The sequence below is a fragment of the Malaya genurostris genome, chromosome 1 (assembly GCF_030247185.1).
Source record: "Malaya genurostris strain Urasoe2022 chromosome 1, Malgen_1.1, whole genome shotgun sequence".
Classification (NCBI taxonomy): Eukaryota; Metazoa; Arthropoda; class Insecta; order Diptera; family Culicidae; genus Malaya; species Malaya genurostris.
In genome coordinates, this window is record NC_080570.1 from 114,837,306 (window position 1) to 114,850,790 (window position 13,485).

General features: G+C 35.9%; 2 protein-coding genes across 2 annotated transcripts in view; both read left to right on the top strand.

The window, feature by feature from the left end:
- Nucleotides 1–13,485, top strand: part of LOC131425452 (proton-coupled amino acid transporter 1-like) — a 35,325-nt gene continuing 21,840 nt past the window's right edge. Inside the window, exon 1 of the mRNA XM_058587394.1 lies at nt 1–120. The gene's annotated coding sequence lies outside the window, so the exon portion shown is untranslated. The remainder of the gene's footprint in view (nt 121–13,485) is intronic.
- Nucleotides 11,073–13,407, top strand: LOC131425451 (uncharacterized). The gene is made up of 3 exons (XM_058587393.1): nt 11,073–11,312; nt 11,366–12,900; nt 12,964–13,407. The coding sequence occupies exons 2-3, from the start codon at nt 11,696–11,698 to the stop codon at nt 13,268–13,270; spliced, it is 1,512 nt and encodes a 503-aa protein (XP_058443376.1). The 5' UTR covers nt 11,073–11,312; nt 11,366–11,695; the 3' UTR covers nt 13,271–13,407.

Consider the following 13,485-nt stretch of genomic DNA (forward strand, 5'->3'; position numbering starts at 1 on the left):
TGAAGCAAGTTTGTGTTCAGTTTCACGAACGGTTCGTGCAGGAAAACAACGAACAGGATATTCTGTTAGGACCACTCGTCGTTCCACTGGAGCTCAACTACCATGCGCTGAAAAAGTTCGGTAAGTCGATTGATGTAAGATGATTTATATCCAAGTGATACCAGGAACATTTTTATGTTAGTGAAGAGAGGATGTCAAATAATTACTTGCAAACAAAACAAATGTTTCTATCAATCTTTCTAGCAGGAATTAACATAGTTCTTTTGGAAGAAAGGTTGTGTACTAATCATACTAATACTTAAATGTAATTTCACTCGAAATTCAATACAAGCTGTCTACAAAAAAACTGTGTATTGAAAAACTATTAAAATCTACATCTGCTATGTTAACATGCACATACATGGTGAAACATTTCAACTCACCCGACAATAAGAATGAATATTTGTACTGTTAATATTAGTTGTTATACTTCGGTCGAACTCTGATCGACAATAACTTTGATGTTGACCGTACAAATTGCGATTGAATGCGGTTTCTACTTTAAGTGCCATTTAGTTCTTGATTATAGTGAAAACATTGATTTGAGATCTGGTATATGTTCAATAGGGTGGGACAAAATTTTGATTTCAGCTCCACCAAACTTTTCGTGTTCCTTTTGGGTCCCATAAGAACTGTGCTTAAGTTTAGCTCGATCGGTGAAACAATATTTTCGCGCCCGAGATTTAAAGTTGGCATGGGATTTAATACGGGGAATTTGACGTTTCATAAAAAATTCATAGGTCATTTCAGTAGTAAATTTAACTGGCAAGTAAACCTTCGATGCCTGAAAAACTTAGATGGATGTTATATATAAAAAAATATTTATAGAAAAAGTTATTAAAGGAACCAATCCAACGTTTTTACAGAAATTATACACAAATAGACTCCATCTCTCTCGTGAACGCAATAAATTCTATCGATTGGACATTACTGTACAATATAAGCGACCCTGATTTGGCACTGGATTTCTTCAATCTTCGTGTGGTAGAGCTCTATGAATCTTTTGTTCCTCTATGCCCGCATGTGACAGTGCAAAAAAAAAATCTATGGTTCAACAGTAATATTCTATCGGCGATGATCGATAGAGATACCGCGTATCGTTTATGGATAACAAGTAGAAGTCCGGAAGATCATTTTCAGTACAAACAACTCCGTAATCGCGTATCCCATTTAGTCAATAGTGCGAAACGTAGCTATTTTTCCAGTGTGCTAGATAATTCCAACTCCAGTAGAGAACTTTGGAAAAACCTTAAGCTTTTAAATGTTACTAGTAACAATAAAGGTTCACTGCAATTCGAAAACACATGTGATGAAATTAATGATTTTTTTAGCAATAATTTTTCATGTGACCCTATTGCTTCGTCGCCTGCACTCCACAACCCGAACGGATTCAATTTTACATCAATAAGTTCAGCTGAAATCATATTAGCTATCGACAGCATTAAATCGAATGCTGTGGGCTTAGATGGAATTCCAATAAAATTTATTAAATGGATATTGCCTTGCATCATTCAGCCTATAGCATATATATTCAACTTGATTGTGACAGCTTCTAAATTTCCACGAGCTTGGAAAGCGACGAAGATAATACCTATTACGAAAAAGGGTACTCGTACGGGTTTGAACAATCTGCGTCCAATAAGTATTTTATCGGCATTATCGAAAGCATTTGAGAAAGTTATAAAGTCGCAAATTCAAAATTTTATCTCCCATCACAACCTCCTCAATCCTATTCAATCTGGTTTCCGAAAAAAATACAGTTCCACAACCGCGTTTCTAAAGGTTCACGATGATATTTGTAAAGTGATCGATAAACAAGGCGTGGCATTTTTATTATTATTGGTTTTTCAAAGGCATTCGATAGGATTTCACATGTAAAATTGCTTCAAAAACTTTCATCTCACTTTAATTTTTCACATACTGCAGTATCACTAATCAGGTCCTACCTCACTGGTCGCTCACAAGTTGTTTTCATTGCACGGAGAACCCTTCGATCATTAAATTGCGATATCGCAGTTTCTGATTTTTGCGATAGTTGATTTAACTAATTTCTTTTTGATTTAACCAAAATGGTTTTTGATTTGCATATATTCAAGTAGTTGAAAAATATGTTGTTCTGAATGCTGTCAAATGCCGGAGACAGTTGAAAGCAAAACAATAATCGCAATGCAAAATCAACAACTTTTTTAGTTGAAATCTGTTCGCGTCGCTTCAAAATGTCAATAAAAACAACATCGATGGTTTAAGCGTTTAATGAAATTGTGTTCATTCGATTTGAGAATTTTATGATATCAAGTGTTTATCTAACAGCGGTGTTGTGATAAAGTTAACCTCGTTTGAGATGAAAAAGATTTGGTGACAAATTAGAAAATGTTAATGAATGATCATCTCGTAATCTTTCAGGTATGCAAAAATTTTATGTTTCAAATTCGATCATTATTTACTTTCAGCAGACTGTTTTACTTCCAGCTGTTTGATACCGATGATGATGTTCATGCATTAGCAATAACATGAATTTAATTTATAAAAGTAACAGGAGCGAAGGGTTTCAAACACACAGAACGCGCTGCGATTGAATGGCGCGTTTGAATTGCCGTCGCAAAATTCCAATTCTCAGCCGTTGATGCACCTCTTGCTCATATAAATTGACTAAAATTATCAGTGCATAACTTTAGTTCAACCGTTTGAAGGCATCATTTTAGGTAAATTTAATAATTTCGCTAATTTATCCGCCCCTCCGGGCACTTTTGCTGATTAAAAACGTTTTTCTACATCAATCATTTCCGATCGAATCAGAAGTATTTTTTTAGAATTTAGATCTTTACTGATCTCAAAACAAACAAACAAACAAATAAAACCGATTTATTTTTCAACTAACAGAATTTTGTTTCAATAACAACACCAGTTATTTCAACTAAAATATTTGTTGAAATTGAAAGGTATGTGTCCTCACTAATTGACAGCTTTTTTTTCTCAAACAGTTGAATTAGTTGTTTCAACCATCGTTTCTGCTAATCGAAAAACAAAAATGACAGTTTAGTTAAAACAACAATCGATTAGTTGTACCAAATTTTAACCAATCGAATTCAGAAAATCAAATAATATTCTGGTTGAAATGGGATCGCGGGTGGTTCCGTGTGATGAACATTACTCTCAACCAGCAAATATTTCATCTGGTGTTCCCCAGGGTTCTATCTTGGGTCCGATATTGTTCTCGATATTTATTAATGACCTTCCTTCTGTATTGAAATTTTGTAAAATACATATGTTCGCCGACGATGTTCAGTTGTATTTATGCTCTACTGAATTGACGATTCTCGGAATGGCTGAGTTAATCAATGCAGATTTGCTTAATGTTCATGCATGGTCAGAACAAAATCTTCTTCCTATCAACTCTTCGAAATCGAAAATCTTATTTGTAACAAGGTCTCTACGTCCAGCTGTCCTACCGCGAATCATACTAGGAACTACTAATATTGAATACGTTGATAACATTTGTATTCTCGGTTTCAAAATTCAATGTGATTTTGACTGGGACAGTCACGTCAACTTACAATGTGGTAAAATTTATAATGCATTACGGCATCTAAAATTAACGTCAAATTTGCTACCGATTGAAACTAAACGAAAAATTTTTAAATCTCTGCTATACCCTCATTTCATGTATGGAGCCGAATTTTTATTGAACGCTTCCTCTAAATCGCTAAATAGGTTGAAGATTGCCTTGAATTGTTGTGTGAGATGGATTTTTAATCTGTTCCGTTTCGCAAGAGTAACCCACCTACAGAGTGAACTGCTTGGTTGTTCCTTCAATGCATTTTATAAATCTCGAGCCTGTATAACATTGTTTAAAATAATTAACACACGTAATCCAGGGTATCTGTTCGATAAATTACAAGTGTCCCACAGTAACCGCACCAGGAATTTTAATTTACCCCAATATCGTACATCTCATTATGGGAATACCTTTTTCATACGAGCCATTGTCTAATGGAATCAGTTACCTGCTCAGATAAAGAGCAATCGCTCTTTTCATAAATTTCGAACAGAATGTATGAATTGGTTTAATAGAGGGAATTAATACGTCATAGTAGTTTAGAATATAGTTAGTGATAGTTGTTATGAAAAATCACCTGAATTGACACCGATTGTGGAAATTTAAAAGGACTTATCCTTACTTCACAAGTATTATGAATAAATAAATAAATAAATAAATAAATAAATAAACTGACACAAGGTCAGAACAATGGCTCTTTCCTTAATATATCTTATTTATTTATTTATTTATTTGTCGTCAATCAAAAGTAGACCATAAGGATAATTACAATAATCGTCTTAAATTAGTAAACTATTCTAAATAGATCACTAAATAATGTATAATTTATTATGAGTTAAATAATAATAATTGGCTTACCGAATAAAACTGAAATATTGCTTTAGTTTATTTTTTGACATAGTGAAATCGACTGCTTCTGAATGCTTGTTGTATAAAGCCATCAATTGATTTATTGGCCCATTTTTTGCATAGTAGGATCTCATTTAGGCCCTCTTTTATTTATCTTGTTTGTTAACGACATTTCCTTTCTTTTAAAAAACATAAAAATTCTAATATACGCAGACGATATAAAACTATTTTTAGAAATAGAGAAAAGTGAGGATGCCAAGGTTTATCAAGAAGAAATTCTTTCTTTTTATACATGGTGTAACAAAAGTCTTCTTCAACTAAGTGTGAAAAAATGCAGTAGAATAACATTCAGTAAAAAACGAAATACACCTGACTTGATACTTACTCTTGGAAGTCAAACAGTTCAAAAATGCGAAAGAATTAGGGACTTAGGAATAATACTAGATTCTAAAATTACTTTTGTTGACCATTATAATACAATCATAAACAGAGCCAATAACATGCTAGGATTCATAAAACGATTTTGTTACTGTTTTCACGATCCGTATACAATTAAAACATTATACATTGCCTATGTTCGGTCAGTACTAGAATACTGTAGCTTAGTTTGGTCACCTTACTTAATCACATGGGAAGATCGAATTGAATCAGTTCAAAAACAATTTTGGTTATTTGCACTTCGTAAATCAGGTTGAACAAGACTTCCTCTTCCGTCCTATAAAGCCCGCTGTATGCTGATCAGTATTCAAACATTAAAAGAACGCAGAGAATTTTCAATGGTCTCATTTGTAAATGACATTGTCTCGAATCGCGTAGATTCCAGTCAACTCCTGTCCGAACTAAATTTTTACATACCATCTCGGCCTTTAAGAAATCGAAATATTTTTATTACAAACCACCAGCGAACATCCCGCGGTAGTTGCATATGTCTGCTTTTTTCCCGTTTTTGAAAATTGGTATGAGGAAAGAGTTTTTCCACGTATCTGGAAAAACTCCAGACTGAAGCGAATTATTAAAAAGCCAGCACAAAGGGGTCGCAAGATCTAATGCTAATTCTTTCATAAATATGGGTGGAATCCCATCTGGTCCGGCACTTTTAGAGACATCCAATTTGTTTAGGGCATCTATTATGTCTAGCACTTTGATTTGATTTACATTAATATCTTCAGTAAACTCTGGAAAGAAATTAAAATATTCACGATCGCGGTCATCTTCAGAAAACTTCGTGTAGATTTGTTGAAAAAATTTAGCGAAAAGATTACAAATTTCTTGTGAGTTATTACCAATGTTTTCCTGTAGATACATTCTTGACGGAAAGTTTTCTGATTTCAATTTGTTTCTGACATAACTAATAAATTTTTTTGGGCAAGACTTTATTTCCTGTTCAGTTCTTGAGTTATACTCTTTGAATGCAGTATCAATTGCTAAACTTAGTTGGTCACAGATGTGTATGTAATTCGATAAATTGTCACTATTATTTTCTCTTTTGTACTTTTTATTAGCTTTTTGTTTTCGATTTCTTAGGTTTCTAATATGCTCGTTATACCAAACAGGATACTTTGAATTATTTTGTCGCCTAATTTTCTTTAATGGGACATGTTCATTTATTATGTCGTACAGCCGTGCGTAGAAAATATCGACTGAAATTTCGACATTTCCTTCGTTTCTAAGGAGTTCTTGCCAATCTATTTCTCGTAGCTTACGACTAATACTATCATAATTTGCTGAGTGGTAATCGAAAATCTCCTCATACTCGTAGTCGTCGGGTTTATTAATCTGATGTATAAATATTGAGAATTCGATTGCTGTATGAAAAGCTTCATTTTTCCACAATTGAGTTGGTGATTCTGTTACACAAAAATCATCGTGAATATTAGTAAATAAAAAATCTAAATAACAGTTTTGCTGATTTTTTACATGATTAATTTGATTAAGACTTAAACCAGATATTTAAACCAGCGTCTTGAATAAAGTCGATATTGCGCTGATTAAAGTCTCCATATATATGAACTTTAACTTCCGATGGAAGCTTAGTAATTATTTCATCAGCAACATGCAGAAACTTTTCATATGTGGCTTTTTGGGCATTGTTAGGAGAAAAATATACTGAAACAAAAATATGTGTTTCACCTGCTAAATGAATTCTTACCCATACGTGTTCAAATTCTTTAAATTTCGTAGTGGTTATCTTTTCGGCGTCAAATTCTGCTAAAACAGCAATAAGAACACCTCCCCCCGATTTTTTTATCAGATGTATGGAGCTCACGATCGTTTCTAAAAACGTTGTAAATGTTTCCGAAGACTTCCGTGCTGTTAACGCTATCATCCCAACTAGTATCGGTTGCTAGAATAATTCCATACGAACACCCTAAAATATTTTTATGGATTTTATTAATTTTAAGTGGGCTCTTCATACGGTTAAAATTTTGACAATATGCTACGATTTCTGTCGATGACGCTAGATGAGGAGATCTTATTGAACATGATTGTTGACTTATGATAATATTGTCATTATTTTCTTCTTCTGGGTAATGACATTCAGCAGACATTTGATTCGGCATCGTTAGTTGCAGGTTGTGCTCTCGATAAGGATTAATCGTCGGTCCTCTTTGAAAATTAATTGTAGGTCTGTAATTTGTTGGTGGTCCCGAAAATCGATCCTTAGCTGCAGCAAGAAGTATTCTATCAGGTGGAAGATTGTTTCGGCTGTTGTTGTAGTTGTTGTTATTATAGTTATTGCAATTATTATTCATGTTGTGACTAATAATGTTATTACAATATCGTTTTGTAGATGAATGATGCGTTGAAAGAATATTGGATCTGTTATTGTAATTTTTTCTCGAATTTCGCTTTTTGCGCCTTCTTGACTTGTCAGCCTCATTTTGCTGACGTCGGAACCTAGATTGGCGTGCGTCGTACTCACTCCAATCAGCTTTCCATACTTTTTTGGTGCCTAATAAACGCCATCCAGAATAGTCGGGTTTTTTACAGTTCAATTCGTCATCCAAACTGGGGCATGAGTCAGGTGTCGATGATGATGATACAGCAATTTGGATTCCAGCAATATTTGTTGATAAAGACTTCAACTCCTCTAGAATGTCCAACTCGACCATAGAATTCGGATTGTTAGGTAAACAGGTTGCTGTGTCAAGTGATAGCTGGCTAAGTTGACTTATTTCGTTAATCAGGTCTCGCAAATTTGTAGAAAATTCTGACGTCACGGCTTGCAGTGTCGAGAACACACTTTCCTTTTGTCGATTTTAAAGCTGTATCTAACAGTGCAGTCATGTGATTTTTAATACTTGTCACACTTCCCGGCAAACTGCTATTTTTATTTAGTGCGATCAGCTCATTTTTTATGGTAGTCAATAAGACTTCTAGTCCGTCAATCGCCTCATGTATTACAGTTGGCTTCTCCTGTTGAAAAGCAAACTTATGCAGCACTTCCGTGTTGGCCTGAAGTTGCTTCTCCAGCAGTTTTTGTTGCTCAACAAGGCTGCTATAATGCATCTTTATTTGTAGTAATTCTTGACATACCTCGCAACATGGCAGAATATAAGAATTAATATCTGCTTTTTTGTCTCTCTTCCTGAGAGAACCGCGTTGAATGGTAACACCGATGCAAGCCGCGTGAAATTTTCGAGGGCAGCCAACGCATATCCACATGATTGTGTCGATGGAGCTATCCAGTGCACAAATTTCACAACTCATGTTGATTACACAACTAAAAACAGTTAAAATAAACAATAAATAATATTTCGCGCGCGGCACTGGGAGCGAATGAAAAACACGTCCGAACTTGACGACGACTGAAACCGAATCGAATTATCTGCGAAGTTCTTCGATGCCTGTCTGAGTTAACGCATAAGTAAAGATATTATGGAAATTAGTTTTTTGTTCCGATTATAGAGGTTTTAGCCTTAAGGTCATTCGCCTCTTCGGGCTACAAAAACTTTCAATCGAACCCTAGCTGGTTGCGTTAAAGAAATCGACTTACCCATCACGCTATAGCGTCCCCAATATGGACAAATGTTTCATTTGACAAAGCGTTTCACTCGATACATGCGTTACTTTTTTGTAAGTTATAGTCGTTACGAAGCGTTACTCGTGTTACTTTTCCTTGCGTTATAGACTTTACGTAGCGTTACATGCTTAACTTTTTAGTAAGTTATATGCGTTACGGAGCGTTACAATGTATTACTTTTTTGAAATTTATTGTTATTATGAAGCGTTACATACGTTACATTTTAGTAAGTTTTGGGTGTTACGAAGCGTTACATGCGTTACTTTTGAGTGAGTTATAGGCGTTACTTAACGCATGTAACGATATGCGTAACTTTTATGGAGCTATAGGGGCTATGAAGCGTTACAAGCGTTACATTTTAGTAAGTTATGAACGTTACGAAGAATTACCTTTTGTAAGTCACAGGCATTATGAAGGGTTGATTTTTTGTGAGTTGCAGGCGTTACGGAACGTGACACGCGTTAGTTTTTTTAGTTGCAGGTGTTACGTGCGTTACTCTTTTGTGAACTACAGTTACGAAGCGTTTCATTCGTTACTTTAAATAAAACTTCTTCCTGTATCTTCTGCTCAGTAAAACTTGGAGGTGAATTGATTGTTATATTCTACCCTTGAAGGAATCATTAGTTCTTTCCTTGATATGAGAGTATTCAGTAAATTGAAATGTTATTTCACATGATTCAACGGCTTTAATATTTTCAATGTTACCGACAGTCACGTACCGAAATCAGAAACAAAAACGAAAAAAAATGAGAAATATTATGGGGCTGTTGACCTTGTAGATTACACCGTGAGATAGTTTTGAGAGTTATAGTCAAAACTCCACTGCCGATAAAGCGCGCAGCGGCAGGTCATACGAAACAGAACAGAGTCAAAACTACATAAAATGGAGAATGAAACCGAGGCAAAATAAATAACAATAATAATAATAATCTTTGAAATTGTACTTGACGACCGGGAATAGATAGTTTGCGAGCATGCCTTAGTTAAGTATTATTCTGCATATGAAAAAGATATCCTGCGGCTGGATTTCGCACGTACTTATTTAAGGTTAGAAAAACGAACGCAAGCGCACTTCAAGTACATGTTTGACCGAATTCATTACTATAAGCCAGCGAACAGAATAATAACCCGACAATAGACTGAAGTCAGCACGAGTGTTTCGAAGCGGCACGAGTGCCTCGAAAGGCGTCTCAATGGAACGAAAAGATCATAATGTCATTTTTCTGTGATCAGCATAGTATACTTACCTCAAATACTATCTCAAATCAGAGAAAAAAGCCTGTATCAGCGTGCATTAATTAAACGATTAAAGACCGAAATCGAAGTAAAATGGCCTTACATGAAGCACATGTTTGTTTGTTTATTTGTTTGTTTATTGTCCAGTAGTGTAAGATAAGACATCTTTTTATTATTACTACCACCGATTTCACCGTCCGCATAATCATTCTTATATCTAATTATTTCTAATTATAATTTCTTATTGTAACAATTAAAATACTACTAGGTACTATGTACTACCATGGTTAAAATCAACGGCTTGGATTTCAAATACTTGGGCATCACTCTCGTTCTCCTGATTTGGCTTCCTCGTACTATTATCTGTACTCAAACTGTTCATTTATCTCAGAAAAATTATGTGACATTCGTTTTGGAATTTCAGACCACTATTTCCGGAACCTAAATCCGAGACCAGTATAGACAGAGTAAATTCGTATAATTATCTACTAATATGACCTATAAATTTAGAAGATGTTTTACGTTCTGCACGAATCGGCTGTGCTACTCTAGACACTAAATTGTCGTAATTTAAAGTAGGAATGTAAATGATCTCAGAATATATGGCATCATCACAAGTCTTGTAGATTGTTGTGCTATATAAATATTTAAAAGGTCTTAGACATGTGTTATAGTAATAACATGACAGTAAATATAAAAAAAAACTTCTCTCGGGCACAGTCACAAATTTTATTTGAGTGACAGTTCCAGTGAAAAAGTTTGAAGTGTCTGTTAAAAACGTCGGTAAACGGTCGGTAAAAGGTCGGTCTATTTGACGTTATTTCTTAACGCGATCGCGACTGCTTTGATCAAGCTTGTAACAGTTGTTTCCTATAGAAGTGTAAACAAACCACTGTCAAAATTTTTCGATTTCCAATACAAGAGGCGCGTGATGGGCATACCCATTTACTTGTAGTGCTTCTTAAATCTTTACAAGCTTTGAATAATTTATCGATTCAATTAAGGTTTACTTCAAATAAACCAACAAAATACGAATTTCACACTTTGTAGGTTTGTTTACAGAACTATACAGAACTGTTTGCTCCAAGTAGTATTTTTTTTTTTAAATTTACCTGATTTGCGAATGCTGTTTCGTACCATATCTTGTTTGCATCTTTGCCAAGAAATTCACTCCTTCATGTAAGAATTACGTGGAGTTTGCGAAATCAATACTATCATGTTCTCTAGAACACAACTCCAGACAGAAGTGCTTTCGACACATAATTTTAATAAAGATTGATCTTATGTTGCATTATATTATCTCAAAGATTATATTATTATTTTTACAATGCCACTCATTACAGATGAAGAAGTATTGTCGAAACTCATCAAAGAACCGACATATTGCGAAAAAGCTTTTCAGGAAGTCATTTTAAGTATTGCAAACACAATCTTTAGTCGCCTCGATCCTGCTTTTCGTATACGGCTTGAGCAAATCTACTGTCGACTGAGATTGAAATTACCACCACAAAAGGAATATTTGTTCCGCACGCAACCACAGAACGTTGCTATTGGATTGACGGTTTTCCACTGCGTAGTTCAGGGCTATAGTGCGCCTCAGAAGTACATGTAAGTTCTCTCAGTCATTTGTTCAACTCTCCCTAACAAACAACCCATCGTAGACTTCAGTCCATCTGGCTGTGTCAGTCTGACCCTCATCTCGTTACTATTACCGGAGAGATCAAACGAGCACCCAAGTGTGACGATTGTGGATCTACGCTGCAAGAGCACCAACGAATTCGGGCCGTCTCCGATTTCTGCACCGTTCGCGTATTCCACGTCGATAGCTTAAAAACTCCAGTTAGCGTCGGGCGTATTTTTCAAAGTATTTCGGTTCGGCTGGCCGACGATCTCTGTCAACAGTTGCGATTAGGTTACGAGTACGCCATTACCGGTGTATTCAATCCGGTGAATCAAGTGTTTAGTGCGTGGGACGTTACAGAGCTTTAAGAATGGACTCTACGGTAGGGTTGATGTCTGATCCAGAGGAATTATTTTTAGTGGAAGCCGGTCATCTAGTGAGTAATGAAAATCAAACCTACTACGAAGAAGATTGTGACGGATCCAGACAATTTAGGACAGCCACTAGTCTGGAAAATCATTGCGGAACTACTGATCCAGAGGAGTTGGTTTTAGTGGAAGCCAGTCGTCTAGTGAGTAATGAAAATCAAACCAATTATGAACAAGATTATGATGGATTCGGACAATCGGGGACTAGTTTGGAAAATCATTGCAGAACTACTGACAATTCTCAGCCTATTTTTAGCCAACGTAGTATTGATGAACCTAGATTTCAGTTCGAGCAAGCCGATCCCGTTGTAAAAAGAATTGATTTACAACATAGCGAAGAAGAAATGTCAAATCTTCTGACAGAACACTATCCAATGCCACCTCTATCGTGGGAACCCTCACAGCCAACATCAGAACACAACTCGGAATGTTTGGACAAATCAATTCAATCTACTATGAATTTCAGTTCAAGAGAACTCACACAAACATGGACATTCTCTCAGAGATCCACTCCACTGAAGTCTCAGATATCACAGAATACTGAAGACACTAAATTCGAGATTTCCAAGTTAACTAATCCGGTGTATCAAGAAATTTCCGCTATCCCAGCATCTATTCGAGATTTGTACTCCTCTGTGACCGAACAGTACAGTGACTATTGTTTCTCATACATACTTGCATCTCAACTCTGCCAAGATACTGTTCCTATGAATACGTACAAAACATTAAAACAAAGTCTTCTGCTGAGTATTGCTTCCATCAATTCGACCACGGAATCAAAACCTTTTCACGTTGTTTGCTTGGGAGCCGAAACTGCAATTTCGCATCTGCTGATGACCTCAATTGGCCAGTTGGCTCGTCGATTTGTTCCTGGAATGTTGGACACTTTAACAGGCGGTCGTTTCCATGAGAATAATTTTGTGGAATGTGGTGCAACCACGCTGGCCCGAACAGGTGTTTGCTATATCGGCGATTGGTCTATGCAAAAACCAAACAGCTCAGCTCGACTCCTGCGGGAAATTGAATCTGGCCAGGTTATAATCGAAAACCACGCCATTAGCTATCCATTAGAGTGTGCCATATGGACCTGTTGGAATTACACCCGAAAGAGCAAAGAGGATTTCAGTTCGATCTTGATGTTCCTGAAGTTAGTGAGAATAATTTTATCGTCAACCAACTCGGCAACATGAGGGTTTTTATTTTATTTTAGTGCTTTCGGAATACCCATTGTTCTTCCAGAGAAAGCACCAGATTCGTTGATTCAGTTTTTACTGGAAAAATCACTGGATAACGAACCAGAAGATCAGGAAACTTTGATCTCCGAGAACGACGTTCGAATATTTTTGAACATGTTGTACTACCAGAAGACTTCCATTTCCGAAGAATCGGAAAAACTACTAAATGAATACTTTTTAATTAAAAGACTTAATACCCCAGGTAATTCATCAGAACACAAACCACTCACTTTTAATGTGTATCTCTTTCAACAGAATGTCTCACACACGCATCATTGTTAGCCCTTCGGAAACTTACGGAAGCGCATGCGAAGCTTTGCTTCCGTAACGTGACTTCTCGTCTGGATGCCGTAGTCGCAATCACATTGTGTGAACGTTTCAATCATACCGTATTCACAAATCCAGACAACTCTGCACCTCTTGCTGATAGAATTGAATGTATCGACGATCTAGAGCAGAACTTATACCGATTTGACTGTTGGCTAAAGGCTTTTCTC